The sequence below is a fragment of the Cyphomyrmex costatus genome, unplaced genomic scaffold (genome assembly GCF_001594065.2).
Source record: "Cyphomyrmex costatus isolate MS0001 unplaced genomic scaffold, Ccosl1.0 scaffold111, whole genome shotgun sequence".
In the NCBI taxonomy this organism is placed as follows: domain Eukaryota; kingdom Metazoa; phylum Arthropoda; class Insecta; order Hymenoptera; family Formicidae; genus Cyphomyrmex; species Cyphomyrmex costatus.
In genome coordinates this window covers 477,089-499,252 of record NW_017275075.1, presented here as the reverse complement: position 1 = coordinate 499,252, position 22,164 = coordinate 477,089, and the positions used below count along the sequence as shown (strand labels likewise).

The 22,164-nt window shown below is 35.7% G+C and overlaps 2 protein-coding genes and 1 long non-coding RNA gene across 3 annotated transcripts; 1 reads left to right on the top strand and 2 right to left on the bottom strand.

Moving 5' to 3' along the window:
• Positions 1-448: 448 nt before the first annotated feature.
• Positions 449-1,650, bottom strand: LOC108776352 (uncharacterized). Its single transcript, XR_001940783.1, has 3 exons — positions 1,573-1,650; positions 1,357-1,496; positions 449-1,009 (listed from the first exon to the last, which is right to left on the bottom strand). It is a non-coding gene; the product is annotated as an uncharacterized LOC108776352 (long non-coding RNA).
• Positions 1,651-13,285: 11,635 nt separating this feature from the next.
• Positions 13,286-16,838, top strand: LOC108776302 (ATP-binding cassette sub-family A member 3). Its single transcript, XM_018542881.1, has 8 exons — positions 13,286-13,346; positions 14,636-14,851; positions 14,943-15,215; positions 15,335-15,636; positions 15,709-15,856; positions 15,936-16,146; positions 16,248-16,461; positions 16,554-16,838. Exons 1-8 carry the CDS (start codon positions 13,286-13,288, stop codon positions 16,767-16,769), a joined length of 1,641 nt encoding a protein of 546 aa, XP_018398383.1. The 3' UTR covers positions 16,770-16,838.
• An 815-nt stretch (positions 16,839-17,653) lies between these two features.
• Positions 17,654-21,136, bottom strand: LOC108776328 (pupal cuticle protein 20). The gene is made up of 8 exons (XM_018542917.1): positions 21,071-21,136; positions 20,207-20,219; positions 19,366-19,415; positions 18,818-19,052; positions 18,713-18,775; positions 18,302-18,445; positions 17,864-18,112; positions 17,654-17,739 (listed from the first exon to the last, which is right to left on the bottom strand). Exons 1-8 carry the CDS (start codon positions 21,134-21,136, stop codon positions 17,654-17,656), a joined length of 906 nt encoding a protein of 301 aa, XP_018398419.1.
• Between the last annotated feature and the right edge of the window lie 1,028 nt (positions 21,137-22,164).

Genomic DNA, 22,164 nt, shown 5'->3' with positions numbered 1-22,164 from the left:
ATATATAAGATTATAACAAATATTTGATTGTGTATACTAAATAATGCAGTAGTCGAAAATATTTTAATACACTAAGTAATATGTTAAAAAATTTAGTTATCACAATAATAATGTACTTCAGCATTGCAGTATAATTTTACTAACTATATCAGATTTTGATAGAGTATTATAAAATAAATAAACTCTTTATATTAAATAATAATAAAAAAAATAACTTTTTCCTTTAACAATGAAATTTTTTGCTAAGGGTAATAATATATCAGTCGTACAAAGAAAATTATTTATACGTATGTTTAAACTAATGTAACAAACAAAATTCTTAATAAAAAAAGTCCAATATCTTACAGAAACTTACTGTAATTTACTTTAACATACTTTAATATAGGAACTTTCATATATAGTTCTAATATCACACCAATGACTATGTTTAGTTCCTTTTTTATTTTTTATTACTTTATTACTGTATTACTCTGTATTCGGTTTACCGAACAACTCGCGTACCAGGTCTAACTTTTCCTTATGTTGCTTTCCCTTTGCGGCTTCTTTTTTTTTTTTTAAATAATTCCATCTTTATATCTTCATTAGTCCGCCTAGACTTTTTTGCCTTCGGCGAGCCATGGAGCATGCTTTGCAAGGTTAATGCTGCAGATTTCTTCCGGAATTTTAGGTACATTGAATTTAGGATATCTCACACTTCTGACACTTTGCAATACCTCTGGTTCGATGCTGTCATCTGAATGTGCAATTTTCCGCAATTCCTCTTCAAATGGTTTTTCTGTGGAACTACCTGATTTACAATTATTCTCTATGGCTTTCTACTTTCTTTTCAAGACGGTCTTGTACCGATTTTCAATTTGTAGAGAAGTTTTAGAGATGTTTAACATTTTCATCATATCTCTGGATATTTGTGACCACATGAGTTTTTTAGTTTTAAATTTCTTCATTGGACCAACATCGAATAAATACGTTTCGTATTTGTCGAGGATAGCGGCCGCATTAGTCCAGTAATCTAAATATTATAAAATTTGCATATTAATATAATAACGAATATTGTAGAACTAGGATCATAAAATCTACTAATTGTTGAACAGCATGGAATTAGTCTTATTAATATATCGCATTTTATGCAATACTGTAACAAACATAAAGAGAAAAGAAAATCGAAAATGAACATTTTATAATGATATATCAAATGTACTACATTTTAAATATATTTTCTACCTTTTTATCAAAATTATGGTAAAAACTTTTAATTCGAATTTTAAAATTAACGCATATCTTGTTTCATATGTTGTTGCAGTATTGTCATATGTATTGTGCTGAAATACTAGAAAAGCTGTATTCAACTGTATTTACCAGTACTCTTTTGACTACAATCCTGTGATTCAAATATTATTATATAATTTGTTGCATCAGTTTCTTTATCACACTCTGCTAATTACTGATTATTATTCCGTCCCAGATTGTAGATATTAGCGTGGTACATTATTTCTTCTCTGCAATTAAAAATATACAGATATTTTTACATTTTCTTACTATCTTGTTTTTAAGGAAATTTTTTATGCAACTCACACTCATTTATGTTTCCTAATTACGCCGTTTCAACAACATCTATGTATATTCTACTTTCTATTTATTTCCAATAACATGATATATTTCTCTAATTTCCATTTATGACAAACAATCCATTTCGGATAAGGAGTTTTATACATATATTGTATGCTGTAGGCATCATCATCTGTAAAAATGATACATATAGAGAAATCTATTACATAATTTTCTTTTACGCTTAAAATATAAAAAAATGTGTTTCACAAGCTGGAATACAATAATTAATTGTACACAAATGATATAGGTCATTCTAGGACAAACGCTCGAAGATCTTTTTATGCATAAGTGCAGTTAACGCCACATTCAAAATGCAGTAAATATAATTATTGTAATATATTTTCAAACTGTATAAAGTGAACCTTAAGATGTATGTTTCTTATACTGCATTGTTTTCCTAAAATAAAATTCTCATCAACATTTTTTTCCAATTTTTGCGCTGGAATAACCTCAAAAACAAAGATCAGATATATTATGTATTATACATACTTACTCTTTAATTTTTCATATAAATCAGGTTCAATCGAATCAAGGGTTAGTTTCAGTATGTCATTATTGACTTTAAAATTAATACTGAATCCTTCCATAACGAATAGGTATTTAAAATATAACAAAAGTGCACTACAATCGTATCGAGATCGACAATTCGACCATAGACATAGTATAGATAGACCGAGCATGCGGCGGGAGACATGGCAGTCACGTGCAAGAAGAAGGGAATACAAATTAGATTTTTCGTTCTTTCTCTAACACAAGAAAGTGGGAGTATGATGCAGCCCCATTGTGTTTTCTCCTTCTCGCACGCGCTAGCCATCGATATTCTTGTCTGGCATATGGCAATGCTCGGTCTATCTATACTATGTCTATGAATTCAACATACGTGTTTAGCTGGGAATGCAAGAAACTTGCACTTTCGATAACCTCGTGCAGTGCTGCTGACACCATGAGTTTTTGGTGCGGCGCAGTGAAATATGCTATTAAGCTGATTTTTCATGTGCAGCACGCTGCGGCAGCAAAATGTTATTATTGGTTAAAAATCTTTTGTGAGGTGACGCACTGTGACGTACTTCCAATCAGTTCTCGAAAATTTGTATCACATAACATTTTGCTGCCGCAGCGTGCTGCACATGAAAAATCAGCTTTAGTTGATCCAAACGTTTAGTGTGCTGCGACTTATGTAGACGGGACTTAATGCATCGTGTTCACGATTCTAGAATTCGATCCAAATTCTTGGATCGAGAAAGCCATTTTTCAATAAAAATTATATATTGACTGGCTGCACATTTCGGAATACGAGAACTCGGACAAAGTTCTATCTTCGTAGACACAGACTTAAAGCATTAACAAATCACATTTGAAGTTTTTGGTCATATGACCAATGTGATTGGTCAATTCTTTCTTTATTTGAGATCTTGGATCGGATTTCTAGATCATGAACACAGGATACAAGTTAAACATCCGTTATCTGTGGTTACCTTATGGCACATTCGATACACATGCATTGATACGATTCTAGTGCTGCCCTGACACGATATTACCCTGATATGGTACTGCGTTGACATAGTTCTGCTCTGACACGGTGCGAGTGCAAAACTACACTGGATTAATTGATTTAACCTGGCTTGGTGCAGCATTAAGGACCAATACTTTTAGTAAACAAGTTGCGCATTGAGGGGTCAATTCCCCTTGCCGCTCAGCATCACACCGCTTAAGGAAAATAGAAGTTTCGAGAATCAAACAGAAGATTCTAGAAACTGAAATTCATGATGTAATTTCCGGAAAGGACAATCCCCCTTGTCCGCGCGGGGGTCACTCCTTTATCTGTATATAAACTGCGGTTCCTGAAAGGAACGACACTTCTTCGCGTAAATTTTCACTCAGTAGTATTTCCGATTTCGCTATTAAGGCTTAGCGTGAATTTTTACTTCGTATTAGATTTCATTTCTCGGTAAATTGCACTTGTAAAATTTCGCTTCGTGATATTGTATTAATATTTCTTGTTAAACTCATGCGTAATAGTATTTGGCTTTGTTCAATATTAAATTTTAATTATTAATTTATAATCGATTAAAGCTACCTTCTTATATTAAATTTCCGCCGTCGTTCGTTTTTGTTATATTAAAAGAATAATTAAAATATATACACTGAATACATCAGATTCTATAGTCGATCGTCTCTTCAATTTTTTTTTATTTCTCTTTTCTTTCATACTTCGAGTCTCCTTTTCGGACAAGGACAGCAAAAGAGTGATCGAGTGCGGGATCAGTGCCGGGAGTGCGGACGCATTAGTGAAATCGAGTGCCGTTATCGAAGTCGCGGCGTGTACCTTTCACCCTTGGCAGCGGTTGACCGCTGCCCTTTCTTTCACTCTCAAGCTCCGTCCCCAGGGAGCACTCTTTAGGTACTACGGGGACATCCTGTCACTCGGCCGTGTAGGCCTCTAAATAGGCTCTCTAGCGGTCTTCCTTGAGCGAGGAGCAAGGGCCTCCTGTAGAGACTCTACCTCTGCTCATTCCCGGCATCTGTCTCCCCGCGTTGACCTTCGGTGGCTGCATCGCCACCCCCGCTCTCGGGCATCTCGCGCCCGATCTCAGAAATAGGGAAGAACCCTGAAATCTAATCATGTTTCAGGGAAAATATCATAATGCGCAGGAGGGGAGCGGGAAGAGAGCGAGCGCTCCGCGCACTCGTTAGAGAGTACCATACGGCATGAAAATTTGACCTGCAGGTATTCGCGGACCCGCTCACCGTGGTGTTATCGCCTCCTTACCACTCGGTGCCGGGAAATCACGGGGGTCCAATAACCGCCCCCACGAGTCGCCCCCGAGTTACGAGGACCCGACGTAGGGATCTCGTGGCCGCGATCCGCATACCGCACACGTGGCCGCCTCAGTCGCTCCGCGGCCCCGTGGCCGACTCCGGATACGGGAGTTCGCCCTCGTCATCGGGCCGGTCAAGTTCGTTCTAAAAAAGGAAGAAGAGGCGCTCACGCTCCGCGAGGCACCTCAAGGTACTATCCCGAAGCTTGCCCTTTTCATACTTTATCCGCGCCCGCGTCTGGTCGCCTCCAGGACGAACGTAACACTCTACTTCTTCTAATAGCGAACCTGAAAGTATAATAAATTTAACAAATAATCTAGAATCATTATGTAAAATTAAGGAATCAGATACTCTATTTACTAACCGCAACGATAATCTAATAATTTTCTTAACTACTACATAATTACCTTGTGATAAAGGCACTCAAGAATTAATAGATAAAAAAAAATTGCCTCCTGAAGACAATTTAATGTTGGGAAGAACTCAAGTAGTAACCTCCTTCTTTCCGGATCGTCATATCATTGCTTTAATTATAACAGAACGACTTAGCGTTAAGCTCGACAATAATATTCTTTTAGAATGCTTTTCAACTTTGCTTGACGTAGCTACTGAATTAAATTTATATACACTTTTAGTATAATAAAAAGCGAGCAAATTGACTCCATTACCTGGAATTACATTTTGAAGCATCTTCGTAAAACCTTTTTTGAACGACCAGTAATAATCTCTGTTTGTCATGGTGTAATAATGACTCCTCTAGTGGAAGAAAGAATTAAAATTATAACTGCCCCAGTGAGAAATGACAATGGAATGGACATCGATTCGATGTATAACAATGTTATTTATCAAAATGAATTAAATAAATTATAACTATTTTGTAATAGTTAACAAAATAATTATAATTAATTTATTTTGATAAATAACAAAACTCACTCGCGATCCATGTTCACTTTAATTACGGCGTACACCGAGTGACAAGTGTTCTTCTTCTTTTTCCTAATTTAATGGCACTCGTCGGCGAACGCCAACGATACGGCCAGTATCAAATGTGACGACTTGTAAACAATGAGAAAAAATGCAGAAATTAATTGTACATCTCATCTGTTCAGAATAATTTTACACGAAAATGACGTATTTCCATCATAATACCGAATTGCCATCTTTTGCTCTATATAAAATTATCTCGGAACTTCATAGAATTTTCCAGCAGTTTTTCCCACTCCTCGAATTAACGGCTTATGCAGTAAGACGGTCGTTTGTAAGAACCGGAAGCCAACTTTACCTCTTGCTGTCTAACTGGTATCTCCGTTCCATCATAGTTCTGACGTGCGTTTCACTTGGAAAATGTGACAATTCAATGTCGCCCGCGCACCAAACTCGCGGAATCTCTGCGATCACTGATGTATTTTTGACGCATTGGCTTTGTCGGCTTGTAGTACTATGATGTCTGTGTCCAAGGACGACAAGTTTAATTCTTGTAATGCAAGTCATTCTTGTATGGTGATTTTGGGCTTAGCCTTATGGAGTGTATTAGCCGAACACATTTATTTTCTCGACGGCGTGTACTTACACACTCTGTTTGGTATTCACAGTTGGAGTTGTTATATTTAAAAGGTTTTCATATTCCCTGAAGGTATGTGTAGCGAATGCGGTAGGATGTTTTCCCCTTTCCCCGCAATCAAGTCTATCGGTAGTTTTCGCCGAAATCGTCTGGGAAATCGGTCTGAGAAGGGTATCAGGTTTATGTTTTTGGCAGACCGTACAATCTCTTGGTGGAAGAGAATCAGTAGGTTTCGAAGTGGTTTTGCTAGGTAGGCCACACTTTCTTAATAGGATGCTAGGTTTTCGAACGATCTTGTTTGATGGGTCTCTATCAAACCTTTTGTATGTTTCATCCGAAAGGAAGAGCTCCATGGTTCTGTAGTCTGATGTATTGTTGATATATTGGCTTTGTCGGCTTGTAGTACTATGATGTCTGTGTCCAAGGACGACAAGTTTATTTCTTGTAATGCAAGTCGTTCTTGTATGGTGATTTTGGACGTTGGAGACTTAGTCTTATGGAGTGTATTAGCCGAACACATTTATTTTCTCGACAGCGTGTACTTACACACTCCGTTTGGTATTCACAGTTGGAGCTGTTATATTTAAAAGGTTTTCATGTTCCCTGAAGGTACGCGTAGCGAATGCGGTAGGGTGTGTTTTCCCTTTTCCCCACAGTCAAATCTATCGGTAGTTTTCGCCGAAATAGTCTGGGTAATCGGTCTGAGAAGGGTATCTGGGTTATGTATTTTTGCCAAACCGTACAATCTTGGTGGAAGAGAATCAGTAGCTGTTTCAGAGTGGTTATTATAATAAAGTTTTTACTATGAATAATACAGCTTAAAATAAAATAAAATTCTCGTTATATAGTTTAAGATTTATCGAATATTTTCATTTTTTATTTATACTGACTAGATGATTAGTATGTGAAAAAGTAATCATAAAGGTATTTTTTAAGTTTAGACATTTTTGTAAGGAAGGTCGCACTTTCCTAATAGGATGTTCGACGGTCAACACCTATATAAACGCTTCCCTCGAACATTTGTAAACCCATTTCCACGCACCTTCCTAATAGGATGCTAGGTTTCCGAACGATCCTATTTGTTGAGCCTCTATCAAGCCTTTTGTATTCTTTTATATAATTGCATGTGAATTCATATACTCTACATGTGTAAATCTTTCATTGCACGCCGAATTGACCATTTGATGTGGATGAAGTGCAGACGTATTCTTATAGAAGTTCAAAACTGAAAAACATCATCGTAAACCGGTCTGATCAAAAAAAGAATATTCTTACGTGAAAGAGCGTTCAATTTTCTATAAGAATACGGCTGCACTTTATTTTCAAAATTGCCTTTTATGCCCACTAACGACAATCGAAAAGAGCGCTGTAACGAGAAAGCCCAAAAATTGACGGTTCTACAGTTCGGTAACCAGTTGGCTTACAGGTATATTATTTGGCATAGAGTCTTTATTCATCAAACTGTTCAAGTTTACGCAATATGAACGAAATCCATGGAACTTCGCAAAATGGGTGGCCCACTTGGCGTGGAATGTCCCATATTTACTTTTAACTGGCACCTTTAATTATAATAGTAATGTATGAGTTACTTTTCATGGTAGTATTTATATTGTCATTAGATAAAAAGGTTTAAATTTTTAAGGATCTTTTTTTTGAACATGTTATTTTTTTTCATAAATCTTTATTTTGTCTCTGAATACAAATCTGATTGTATAATTTCCAAGATATAGGCCAAATGTGTTAAAAGAAACGTTCGACTATGTGTAGGTTATGTTTTACTTAACATTCGCAGCGCTCGTGGAAGTTCTCACGCAGTTTTTTATTTCAAAAGTATCCGAAAAACCTCGTTTAAATTTACTTATTCACATACTATTAAATGTGTAGTATTTGATAAGAAGTTTCTTTTAATCATTTTTTCAATTCATATGTTTTAGGATGTAGAATTTTTTAATAATTTAAAATTCTTTCCAATAGAAAAATATTTAGGACGAGTTGAATTGAATGTATGCAATCTAGTTCTATCGAAAAATAAAGTCTGAAATTATTTTTGAAAGTCTTTATTGTGACCGTACCGTTATCTCGTATATCGACATGTCTCAACTATTTCCGTATACTATCAAATTTTCCTCACAGTGGTTTTTGCAAAGTCAGTAGTATATAAAACTGTAGGTCCCTATTCAGAACGGATTTTTATTGATAAAAGCGCGCGTTTGTCTCTGAAATTCTATAGTATGCGTAACGTATAAATTATGATAAAGCGCTAACATCGTTATAAGCGCGTTCTGAATGCGGGCCATAGTGCATAAGTCGTCTTGGACTAAGCCTTACTAGTCTACGGTGCGTATTCATAGTCAAACCTCATCCTTAAGGCTTCCTTAAATTTATTTTTAGATGTTCAGTAGCCATTAAAATAAGTCGTATTTCGTAGAGCATCTGAAGATAAACTTAAGGAGCCTTAAATATAAAGCCTGACTATAAATATGGGTATACGTCTCTTCGGGTTAATGGAACGGTATTAAGTTACTTGTAAACCTGAAGAAGTTAGTTTAATTCTCCCTTTAAATCACTGGCATAGTGTTAATTCACTTGTAAATTTAAAGGATATTCTACTGTTAATTTTTGCAAGAACCTCCAATTGTATAAGTATAATAGTTGTTTCTATATACAAATCTTTATTTTCTTCCGATCTTTATTTTCTTCGGGTCACTGGAACGGTATTAAATTACTTGTAAACCCGAAGTTAGTTTAATTCGCCCTTTAAATCACTAGCATAATGTTAATTCACTTGTAAATTTAAAAGATATTCTACTGTTAATTTTTGCAAGAACCTCTGATTGTATAAGTATAATAGTTGTTTCCGTATACAAATCTTTATTTTCTTCCGATATAACTAAAGTTATTTTCATTCAATTCAATTTCTCTTAAATATTTCTCTTTTGAAAATAATTCTAAGTTATTATTAAATTTTACATATCTGTTTAGTATACTAAAATATTTGAATTGGAAAAATAATAGAAGATATTTGTATTACCAAATTCTATAGATACATTAGCTAATTAGCTTGTAAATGTGTAATTTGAAACACGTTTTTGTGAATGTTTCTTTAATAGATAGGCATTAGCCATTGTAGAATTCTCTACAATGTGCTTTTTGTTTCCTGTTTCCTATTATTTGTCTCTTGCTTTCTTGATCAAAAAAGTAAGAGACAAATAGAGACAAATAGCAAGAAACGGGAAACGAAAAGCACATTGTAGAATTAGCCTTGAACTGCGCGAGAACCTCCATCAGTGTTGCGAACATTAAGTTGATCGCACCTTAAATGTGGTCAATTGTGTTTCTTCTAATACATTTAGCTACTAGATACTAGCAAACATTTTGTTCCCAAATTGTTATCAAATTAACATTAAATTCTAAAGAAATTAAATACCAAAAAAACAGCCTTAGGGTGCCACCACATACAGTCCGCAATTTATACTGCACCTCACGTAATCCGCATCTACATAAAAAGAGAGTTCTTACGCACGTCAGAAAACAGACCACTTGTTCTATTTACATCATCACTAATAACATATATCAAAGATTCATGTTGCACTTCTGATTTCAAAATTGTTGTCAAACAAATTAATTAATCACTATTTATAAATTAAAAGTAGGTTGTGACACGTTAATTTTTGTTTAATGTCGGAGTGTAATTGCATTGCGTGGTTACATGCTCCTTGTGTCCCATGGAGCGTTTTCATGTTTATGTATGGTATATTCGCTCTATCCTGTGCCTCCTGAATCCAATTGACTTCAGCAGGTCAGGTAATGTCATCGCACCATCTTAACTATGGTCTCATAGCACTTCTAGTTGTTACTTTCGGTCTTCACGTTAGTAGTTTCTTGCACTTTGTAAACCAAATGATAAACAACATATTTGGTAACTATTATAGTTACTTGATAGGCTGCTTTTAATCTAAACAATTTTCATAACTTTTACTTCAACTATTTATTTCATCCATCGGAAGTTTTTTGAGAGCAGGCCGCTATGTTCTTTTTCGAGTCATTAACAAATTAATACTCTGAAATTACAAGCAATTATTTTTCATTGTACGGTCTAGTATAAATTTCAAATCAAATCTCAATAACCGATTAAATATTTAGGAGGGGGGACATTTCAAATTATTAGAGTTGCGTTGCAAGACTGAAATCTTTCGGCGCGCAATAATTAAGGAGAGGGGACATTTCAGATTATTAGAGTTGCGTTGCAAGATCGACAATTGTTCGCGCAATTTGGGGGGACCCGCGGGGGGACTACATATATTAATAGAACGTTATTTCCTATTTTGGATAAATATTGCGAAGAATATTACTACGTCGACTCGCCATCAGAGGTCTATCGATATTCGCAAATTCTTGTACGTGCTGAGACACGTGTATATCTCTTTATATAGAATCTCGATTTAATAACTTACTAAGGCGTATAAGGTAGGCTTCCACTACAATACCTTACTGATGAGTCCAGTAGTGGAAGCCGGGACGAAACGCCAAAAATTACGTGATATTCTTCGCAATATATAATATTAGAATAAATTATCAGATTTAGATTTTAATCGGCCCTATGGATCGTCAAGTCATCGATATTGAATGCCGCGATTATATCCGTGTGGGCAGATATGGCAATCGCTTTTTTTAAATGTATTCTGATCTAATGTTTAGGTAATCATTGCAATAAGAAAACTTTTCCCTGTACCACTCTCGCAACTTACGTACAGTCGCAGAATCTGACTTTTTATTTTGTAAAACGTGGCATACTCTATGGACGACTTTTTTCTGGTCTTCGTTCAATTGCGACATTTTTTGCGATAAATTAATCGGAATGTCAATCTTACCAAAATCATCCAGATCTTTCATCGCGTCGTCAGCTCCTATCGGATTGCAATCCAGTTCATCGTCATCGGATTTGTCTCTGTCTGCTGTTTTCATATCGTTTTCGCCGAAATTATCTGGGAAATCGGTCTGAGAAGGGTATCTAGTTTATGTATTTTATGGCAGATCGTACAATCTTGGTGGAAGAAAATCAGTAGGTTTCAATGTGGTTTTGCTAGGTAGGCCGCACTTTTCATCATGAATTCATTATAAATTCCTTCATCTTGGCAATAGTCGATTTTTTAATTGAAATTTCTTGACTGATCTTGTCTGAAATACGGGTGAATGTTTTCATATATTAATACTAGGTTAACACATTTAATAATTAATTACTTTTCATTAGAATCTGGTAATTCCGTGTATATATGCATACACTTCTCAACAAAATTAAAGGATCACTGTTCCACCCTGCAAAAATAGGCAAACTTTGAAATCCGTGTAATGTCTTTTTTTAAGTACTCAAACGTGAAAATTTTTTTTTGGACCTCCAGTAGTTTAATAAATATTCGGAGTAGCACTACAAAAATTCTTACGATTGTCTTTAATGATTGTAAAGTTACAATAAAAGTTAGAAGATTATAGCCATTCCTTGTCTTCGATAGCAACATTTTCTAACTACCCAGACGTAAAAATTTTTCATCAGATATCCAATTGTTTAATAAAAGTTCCAGTCAGCTTTTAAAAATTCTCACGATTAACTTTAATATTCGAAACGCTACAATAAAAATTAGAAAAGTTATGATCATTCGATTGCGAAATCTTTTAAGTACTCAAATGTAAAATTCACCCAAAAAAAAATATTCTGCCGATAAGCGGGAATTCCTCTTAGCATTTATTCTAAGCAGAAATTTTTACAGAAAGAGTATTCCTCTTCCAATGCACTGGACTATTCATCAAAAATATATTGGAAATTATTCTAACAGTTTTCTTCTTGTATTAAGAGGAATATGTTAACTTAAAGCGCAATGCCCTCTTACGAGTAACATAAAAAGCAATGTGTAAGATTTTTACTACAGATGCAAAACAAAAGTACTCTAACTGCAAGAATATTGGCTTAGAATATTTTCCTCTCGATTTCAGAAGATTCCTCTTGAGGTCGTATATAAGAATAAAATCCTCTAAGATTTAGCGGATTCTGCTAATATTAAGATTTTTTTTTTGGGTGTTTGTTTTGAACTTTCAACAGTTCGATAAAAGTTTTGGTAAATATTTCGAATTACACAGTCAGCCTCAAATGACTTCCGAGCGACCTTGACCCTCAAGAAGGTCAAGGTCATTGACCATTCCCGTCGCTCGTCCTTCGTTAAAAAGTTATTAACCAAAAAATATTTAAAAATAACGTACTATTTCTGCGTATATTCTGCGTACTATTTACGTGGATCTACTTTATTTGTAAAGTAACTTTCACCTCCCCCTGCATAGAAGCACACGACTTCTACGATTGTATTGTTGCTATGATAGTACTGTCGGGGCAGACCTCTGAGACGGTGTGGGTGCGGGGGGGGCCGAAGGCCATCCCCTTGCATCCGCCCGTGTGTGTGTGTGTGTGTGTGTGTGTGTGTTCCATTCGTTATATAACAATTATAAGTCTATTACTTGATATTTTACACACACACACACACACACACACGGGCGGGTGCAAAGAGGTGGCCTTCGGCCACCCCCTCCGCACCTACACCGTCGACAGAGGTCTGCCCCGACAGTATTATCATAGCAACAGTACAATCGTAGAAGTCGTGTGCCCCTGTGCAGGGGGGTGGGGATAAAAGTTACTTTTAAGTTTAACGTTTCTGAACAGGGAAAGATGTAGAATAGTACTTCATATCATACATGTATAGCAGAAATAATGCGTTTATTTTAAAACTATGTTAATAACTTTTTAACGAAGGATGAGCGACGGGAATGGTCAATGACCTTGACCTTCTGAGGGTCAAGGTCAGAGGATCAAGGTCAAGGTCAAGGTCACTCTCCTCCTGCGCGTGGAGATGCCCCTGATCCGCGGGATGACGCTGCCGCGCTCTGTCCTAGACACGGCAGGCGGCGTCCTCCCCGTGGGAGACGGGGCAGGGGAGGTGCCGGGAGTCGGGCCGCCACGAGGGGTCGGTGATCCTTAAGACGGAGGGAGGATCGGGTCTCGTGATGAGGCCTGGTCTTCCTCCTGTCGGCGGCCCGCCTCTCGGATGGAGGAGGGGAGCGTGAGGGAACGGGGCGGGTTATCCTGTCCCTCACTGAAAGCTCCCGCGGGTATTGCGGGGAGGAGGTCTTGCTCCCCTCTCCCCGCGGTGAGGAAGCCCCCCCCTGAGGGGGGCTGAGCAGAAGAGTGCTCAGCACTCCGGCCAGAGGCCGCCCCGGACGAATACCTCTGGTGATACCCGGGGCGGTCTCTACATGGCGAGAGACAGAGCAAGAGCTGAGGTTTTAGTGGGTATTCCCGTCCTGGTTAGGACGAGTGAGTCCCACATAACCCTGGCAGTCACCCGCGACTGTCGGGGTATGCGTAAATCTAAGCTTAAAAAAAAAAAAAAAAAAAGGTCAAGGTCACTCGGAAGTCATTTGAGGCTGACTGTGTAATTCGAAATATTTACCATAATCATTCCTCATTTTTCAACAGCGAATTTTCAAACTACTCAAATGTTAAATTATTTTTCGAGTATCTAGTAGTTTGATAAAAGTTCTGGGTAGCTCTCACAATTGTCTTTAACAATCAAAGCGCTACAATCAAAATTATAAATTTTATAGCTATTTCTCATTTTCAGTTTTTGTGGATATTCTTTTTTCAGGTTTTCATCAGTTTGAAATCTATATTTAATCAGATTATTTAATTATTTGTGACATCTCTTGTCTCATAGGAGATGTCATTTTACCCGCCGTACATTTATAGATGCTACTTTTGTAATGTATGGAATATCAATATCTTTTATACCAATTATACGGAATATTAAATGTGTAATTCGTATTAATTTGTATGAATATAAGGAAAGGTTTCTAGAATACTAATAATATCTCTTCGTGGATTATATATTTTAATAACATAAAGAGAATTGTTTATAAATAAATACTTAAATGTAACATTCCCTGGAATTACTTTACATTCTTTTGTTTCTTAATTTATTAATAAAAAAGATTATTAACCCCTTCAGACAGCATCAATTATTGAACCATATTAAAATAAAAAACATTTATTAGAACCACTAGAATAAGAAGGAAATAGTTTAAGAAAAGATTAAAATTTTTTTCAATTTAAACCAATAAGGAGAAGCAGTAGCAGTCTAAGTTGGATTACGGATGCTTCTATATATAATTGCGTGTGAATTCATATATATACTACATATGTAAATCTATGATTGCGCACCGAAATTTTTTCAGATTTGAAACGCAACTCTACTAAACTATTGCAGTAATATCACGAATTAAATTCTAAAAGTCAAGTTTAAAAAAATTTTGACGTGTAATTAAGAAAATAATCTTACCTTTCAATCCTGTGGATTCTAGTTGGCCAGATGCCCTTGGCATTAGCTCGATACCCTTGGATAGTTCTTTATTTTAGATAATTATCCTTTATATTTATTTGTTTTTTTAAAACTCAATTTCGTCCATTATTTTTAAATATTATCCTTTACTTTGTAAGATATTAAAAATTTCAATGGATATATTAAGTGTGAAATTAATTGTTCTACTAAAAATGCAAATATTATACTATTATATATAAAAAGAAGTAAACCTGAAAATTTATTTCAGTTATGGTACAGTATGTTCTACATGAAGTATTAAACAATTTTAGTTGGCTTAGTTTCCTACACATTTTACAAAAGAGACTCTTCCGTCTGATTCCTTATATAAGTTTGTTCCATGGTCAACTATCTTTTTTCAACATAGCATTACAGAATGCAAGATGTCGTCGTCTACCAAATATACTTCAAAATGTAGTTTGTCTTGCAAAAGATCCTTGTTGTGGTAAGATTGTGTAATATTTACTTAAAATGTAATTTTATGTTGTTGTTTTAATGATAAAATTTATGATTTACTTCATTATAATTATTTTCAGGTTTGGATTGTAAAGATGGAGTGTGCAAAAATCAACAATCTTATTTTCGAAACTTTAAAGATGATATGAGTTTTGAAGAAAGTATAATATATCTATCTGTATCACCAATTTTGTATTTTGCTCTATTAATCATATTGGAAGAAAAGTTATTGTTAAAATTATTCACAAAGATGGTTGGTACAAAATTAAGAAAGGAGCAAGATACAATGGATGATCAAGTGAAAAAAGAGAAACTTGCTGTAGCGATAGAAATCAATAACATCAACAACCAAAGTAAAATAATTTTTAGTATCTTATAAAAGAAATGATATATAAGTTATAGATCCATATAAATAACTTAATTTATGAATATTATAATTTACATAAAATATGTATATGACTTTATGTAACAGGTGTAAATATGAAAGAAGAATTAAAATCAAGTGCTACAGAGACTACTAATTTAGAACCATTACAAAGTCCAATAAGTGATGATAATAGTCTCTTCCTAGTATATGAATTAAGCAAATACTATGGGAAGTTAATGGCCGTGAAAGAAATCAGTTTTCGAGTAAAACCACGAGAATGTTTTGGATTACTCGGTGTAAATGGCGCCGGAAAGAGTACAACTTTTAGGATGCTAACTGGAGAAGAAATGCCTAATAGTGGCATAATGTACTTAAAACAAGCAGATATCTGTTCACAGAGGACACAGGTATCTAATAATTTATACAGTAATTTCTTTAATGTTATATTGTTTATAATATTAGAGAATTGTTTTGTGTAGTATCTTTCTGAAATGGGATACTGTCCACAAACTGATGCTTTAATACCTTCCTTAAATGCTTTTGACCATTTACGACTGTTTGCTCGTCTTCGTGGTATACCAAAGGCTAATGTAGAGTTGGAAGTTAATAAATGGATTAATAGACTAAGTAAGTGAACTGCGATAATAGATAGCAGAATTTTAAAAAGATAATGCATATGGTAAATATGAATAATATATTTTTTTAGATTTAACTGCTTGTATGAAGCAGCCAAGTGATACTTACAGTGGTGGTAACAAGAGACGCTTAAACATCGCGATGGCTCTTATTGGTAATCCTACTCTTGTTCTTTTGGATGAACCTACAACTGGTGTCGATCCTGCAGCTAGAAGATCACTTTGGAACACTTTACAGTCGTGTCAGGCAGCAGGACAAGCTATTATACTTACGTCTCATAGGTATTTTTTAGAGTCTAAAAATTCGAAATAAAATATTTGAATGAAAATTTTAATATAATTCATTTTGTTGAACGGAATATTAAAATTGTATTGTTCAACAGTATGGAAGAGTGTGAAGCACTTTGTAATCGACTAGTCATTATGGTGAAGGGTGAATTAGTTTGCATTGGTGCAAGTCAAGAATTGAAACAGCGATTTGGAGCCGGTTATGATATTCATATACAATTGAATCTAAACCGAACGGGCGAAGATGTTAGCAATATAAAGAAAATTATTGAGTCAGCTTTAACATGCGATATTAGAGATGAAAATTTGGTAATGATAATACTTTGATTACTTAGGAGACAATTGATTCTTTTAATTTTTTATTTCTTTATCTTATTAATCATTTTTATTAATCTTTACAGGGTTTTCTTGCTTATCACGTAACTGATTGTAATACAACGTGGGAAAAAATGTATGATACAATGAAGAATCTAAAACAGACATACAGTTGCATCGAGGATTACGCTGTTCTATCTGCAACTTTGGAACAACTTTTTATTCAGTTTGCAAGAGGAGCTGAAATGATAGAGTCTAATAAATCTCCAATTCGTATTACTAGTCATCAAGAAACAGTATAATTTAAATACATATTGTATTATGCATTGACTTGCATACATAGAAGTATACTTAAATGTACTAGATAGACACAGGAATTAATTTAAAATTTATTTTTATTACAAATTGCATATGTTGTTAAGATTGACTATATTATAATTTTATTTAATAAAATTGTAATATCTGTATCAGTACACATTGTTACAATTTAATATCACATTTATTAATATTAATATATATTGTATAATATTTGATAAGATATTAATATATTTTTTAATTTAAATGAAAATTTAATATTAATTTAATATCACGTTGAGAATTTAATCATTACTACAAACTGTTTTTAAATTAATGCAATAATTATTACAACGATATGCATTTTTCTATATATAAATAGAATTTTTATATAGATGATAAAAGTATTAGAAATTTATATATAGATTACAATATTATATAATTTATTGATGTTTCATTATATGTACATATGTAAAACAATTTACATACAATATATACTTCACAGTGTTAATACACCATTTGTTTATTTAATTTCTTCATTTATAATATACATATCAAAATATATGATTGTATGTAATGTGTGTGTGTTGTGTATGTGTATAGATATATGTAATAAACGCAAAGAATAATGCACAATACATCTCGCAGTTGTTATATCAGTTGCACAGTGTCATGTATATGTATAAGGCGCTTCGATATCAAGTTTGCACAAAAGCGACTTCAAAAAAAAAAAGAAAAAAATTAGAGAATGAGCCTTTCATAAATAAGTCACATTACTTTATATAAATAAAAAAATTACATGAATGATATATCGTTATGTACATGAAATAGATAAACGGAAAATGGTATGCATGCCTGTGTACGATATGCACGTAAATGATCAATCTGTTGCCTAATATTGGTAGCCACTGCTTGAACTTGTTTGATACGAGCTTGGTCCCTGATAGGCACTACTTCCATGGCCGCTATGACCACCTCCTGATATAACGAGACAGTTTGATAACCAGTACTAATAACTATAGTAACCAGTCATGCATAAGATATTAATATGCGTTATTATAAAAGTTTGTTTATATTTAATTGAAATCCTATAACATTATACCTCCGCTGGGATATCCACTGCCTCCATGCGAGTATCCTCGACCACCACCACCATCCTGATTCTCTCCCCTGGCTTCGGCGGCGAGCGCTAATTCAACACCTCGTTGAATTTCCGGTGGAATCGGAGGTGGTGTCGGCAAGTGAGCGCCTTGAGGGTGAAAACCATATTCGTCCGCCGTATACGTGATCGAATATTGCACACCATCGGAACCAGTATAAGAAAAGGATCCGCTCACCGATTCGGATTCTCCTGCAACACGGCACGCACTTGTTTTGATGCAATGTCTCCATTGTCATCGATTACATCGCATTGCGACACGACACTTCCATGATTTCAGAAGCAAGCATTATCTAACTATTGCTTCAAAACTGATATACAGCCACTTCAAAAATTAAACGATTAATAATTCAATCAGATAACGGAAATGCAATCTCGTACCTTGCCGATGGCCTGTTTCTTGCACGGTAATACCATTTCCAGTTTCATAACTGTATTGATAGTTTCCGTCACCGGCGTTCTCATTAGTATAAGAGATAATGGGTATCTGTTGACCACCATGGCCACCGCCACCCAATCCACTACCTAAAATACGAAATAGAATGTTAAAAATCACATATCTAAGTCGCATTTGAAAAAAAATTAACTAATTTTCAAGGAAACAATCGTAATGTAATATTTCTAAAAAAAGATCTAAATTAACTTAAACTTTCGTGTAATAATCGCAATAGAAACTTAATTGATATTCAAATAGATACAATTAAATAGATAAATAACTATGAAATAACACATAAAATAAAATAATTACTTCCCTCCTTGTTTAGTAATTATACTCTTATGCAAACTTATCACCTGCGTAAGCGCCGCCACCACTGCCAGGACCAAATCCGCCTGACCCACCATGACTGCTAGGACCTGCACTTATAGAACCACCAAAACCACTTGGACCACCAAAACCACTTGAGCCACCGAAACCACTCGGGCCACCGAAACCACTCGGGCCACCGAAACTACTTGGACCACCTGAACCACCTGGGCCACTAAGTTTAATTGGTCCACCTCCACCGTGTCCTGATGGAGGATGAATCAATCCTGCTCCACCTGCACTTCCGGCACTACCAGGCGGAAGATAATTGGTGTCTAATCTTGCGGCATAGCACGTACCAATGATGGCCAGCAATGCTATGGACAGCTGTTGAAATATGCCGAAAGGAATAAAAATTGTGCAAGAAAATACAATAGTTATTTACAATTAAATAAGTAATCGAACAAATACAGATAGATTTTATTTTTTTCGAACACACATTACACATATCGGTCTGTACAGTAAAGTCATGCAGTACCGCGAGTTGGAGAACCGTCCATAAAATTTCGTGCGCGATAGATTCTGTTTTCAATTAATTAGGTTGTAATTAACTAGGTCAACTGGAAGATATCCGAGACTCGTTCCAAATTTCGAACTAAAGTCCCAAAGGGACTTCCATTGCACGACTGATATATCGTACCGATCTCATTTCGTTGGTTGCGCGTGTAATCGTGTCGATCGATCCCAAATAATAGGTATTATTGAATATCACACTGTTCAAATCGTATATCGCCAAACCGACAATGATAATTGATCTGCAAGTATCCAAGTTGCATCCAGCATGCTTATATAGCGGTCCCGCGCGAGGATCGTCTTCCTCCCACCCTCCAACAAGCAATCGGGGATGGCACCACGGCTGGATATAATCCGGTGATGCGTTCTTCGAAGATTCGCCGACGAATCCTCATTGACTCGTAGAGATATCGAGAGGAGAAGAAGAGAGAAGAAGAGACAGAGTGCTGGATGGCACGGTGGGAGGGCCATCGGAGGGGGTGGCAGTGGCGGGGGAGGGTATCCGTCAAGATGAACCTCATCGAGGTAAGATGAGGGGTAATTGCGCAACGACAGGTTGTTACAGATCGACAGGCATCTCCGAATGGATCTGAAGGTCGGCCAATATGGGATTGGTATGAAAGCGAAACGATAGGGTTGAGGCAATGAGCTATGAAAGCAAAGTAAATTAAACGCTGCACTCAAGATATATATATATTTCAATGAATTGAATATTAGATTAGTACTTTGATAAGGATCCGAACTAGGATCGAAACGTTGTACAATTATCACAAAATAAACGCATTCACAACTTCACACCAAGTGCAAGGACTCGAAAAGGCATTATTTCTATTTCCTTTTAATTTTTATTACACGAGTCTATCAAATTATTATTTTTCATTATATATATATATATATTTCACTTTCATAGATATATAGATTAAAGAGCGCTATTTAAAACAACTCAATATTTTCGTGTAAAGTGCGTGTATCACATTGAATCTCTCAGAATTTCTCAAATTAAATGAAAGTATTTGATTTCACGGTGCCACCATATCCTCTCGAGGAGAGGCGGACGAAAGGCGGTGCGCGGGAAAGCAGCTCTGAGCCGATGACGCGGCCGGTATGTTTTGTACTCGCCGCGCGTTTCTCCCTTGTAATTATACATCGGCTCTTTCAATGCGAGAATTATACCCGCGGGGTCGTCATCGTACCGTCGCGTCGTCGCGCTGCGACAGGCTCACGTGTTTGCGCAATCATCATGCGTTGACAGCATCTCTGGGAGCGCATCGACTGATACGAGAGGATCATCGTGCACGCGTTCATTCGTGTATGCCAGGTCGGGAACTGGGTGTGCTGGTGACGAAGTATATATAGGTACTATCATAGATATAGGTGCCTGGACAACCCGGGATGATCTCCTGCGTGGAACGTGGGTTCTAAACGTGCCCACGTGTGACGTAAAGTTTATCTTTCTCGTCAGTTACAGCAACAGTTATTAATGAGAGCTATTATCTCGTCAAGAACCCGCGCGCCTTTTTTTTATTTAGACCGTCAGAAGATATTCGGATAATTATATATATATATATACCTATATGGCCGAGAATCAGATCCGGTTAGCCGAAGATTCGACGATTACGTAAGACGAGCTGTAAAAGAACTAATCCGCGAGATCGGTTCGTATAGCTCGCGCGATCGTGCGAGAATATTACGCATATGATATAATTGCGCGATCCTAACACGGCTCGGTGCCGTAAACAGTTTCATAAAATAGAACCGCGCGCATAAACCGAAGCATTCGAAATCGTCAAGGTATTACCGATCGACACGTAACTCGCCGGTTAACGATCCACCTCTGGGTCACCGTACTCACGCTTCGTCGTAGGTAGACGAAGCGATGATAGTATTCCAATAGGCATCCTGCAGAATTCCCGCTCGCCTCGTATAATGGAGAGAAGGATAGCGTATATGTACGTGCTTGTCTATAGATTCCCAGGGAGATGAAGCGGCCGAACTTCGGATCTATATTGAGAAATCTTATAACTGCAAAATCATTACGCTCTTTCGACGTTACGTGAGATTCTCAGCGGTGTGCACAAAGAGGAAATAGGAGGAAACACGCGATAATTCGCATGTTCCAATTCTCGAGTTTAAATAGATGTTTTCAACGAGTTGCGCGGATGCAGAGGTACGGTCGAGACGAAAAATAGCGAGCGTGAGCCACGAGCTTATGATAATAGGATACAACGACTCCATGTATCAAAACACTCTTAGAACGGTGTTGCTGAGGTATTACAAAATTTAGGTAGATACAGATCTGAAAACAATTTTGTTAGATTATTAAGATAATTACATATGTAGGATTATGGTTGCTAGAATTTTAAAACTTTTTGCAACATGTTACTCATCATGCTCGAGATTCCTATATAATTATTTTAATGGTCCAGTAAAACTATTTTCGGATTTATATTTTAGATAGGTATTTCAGCAAGATTATTCTTCATGTGTAGGACGCTCGAAAAAAAAAGAAAGAGAGAAATTTTATCAAATTGGAATCCTACAGGCGAAGAATATTATTAAAAATAAATTTGTTAATCAAAATATACAGATATGTAAGATGCTGAAGCTGGTTGCTAGAATGTTAAAGCTTTTTACAACATCACTTATCATATGCTTAAATTTCTTATGCAATTATTTTGATCCAATAAAACTATTTTCAGATCTGTATCTAAATTTTTAGAAATAAACAATATAATTCTTCAAAGACGAAATTTTTAGATACCTCAGTAAATTATATCTCTCCGTCTAGAATACTACAGAATAATAATACCGCAGAATGTCATCATGACTTTATTTGTCATTTTTAGATGATTCTTCCGATATAACTATATTCATTTCTATCTGGAGCATCATATACTCTTCAAGGAAGATCTCTTATACAATTACT

Bases quoted from the DNA above. Each gene is read 5' to 3' on its own strand.
- LOC108776328 (XM_018542917.1), bottom strand. From the start codon at position 21,136: ATGCCTATTGGAATACTATCATCGCTTCGTCTACCTACGACGAAGCGT. The intron at 19,053-19,365 runs GTACGATATATC...ATATTTCAACAG, and splicing joins CAACCAACGAAATGAGATCG to CTGTCCATAGCATTGCTGGC. The intron at 18,446-18,712 runs GTGATAAGTTTG...TTCGTATTTTAG, and splicing joins TGGTGGCGGCGCTTACGCAG to GTAGTGGATTGGGTGGCGGT.
- LOC108776302 (XM_018542881.1), top strand. From the start codon at position 13,286: ATGGCGAGAGACAGAGCAAGAGCTGAGGTTTTAGTGGGTATTCCCGTC. The intron at 14,852-14,942 runs GTAAGATTGTGT...AATTATTTTCAG, and splicing joins TGCAAAAGATCCTTGTTGTG to GTTTGGATTGTAAAGATGGA. The intron at 15,216-15,334 runs GTAAAATAATTT...TTTATGTAACAG, and splicing joins CAATAACATCAACAACCAAA to GTGTAAATATGAAAGAAGAA.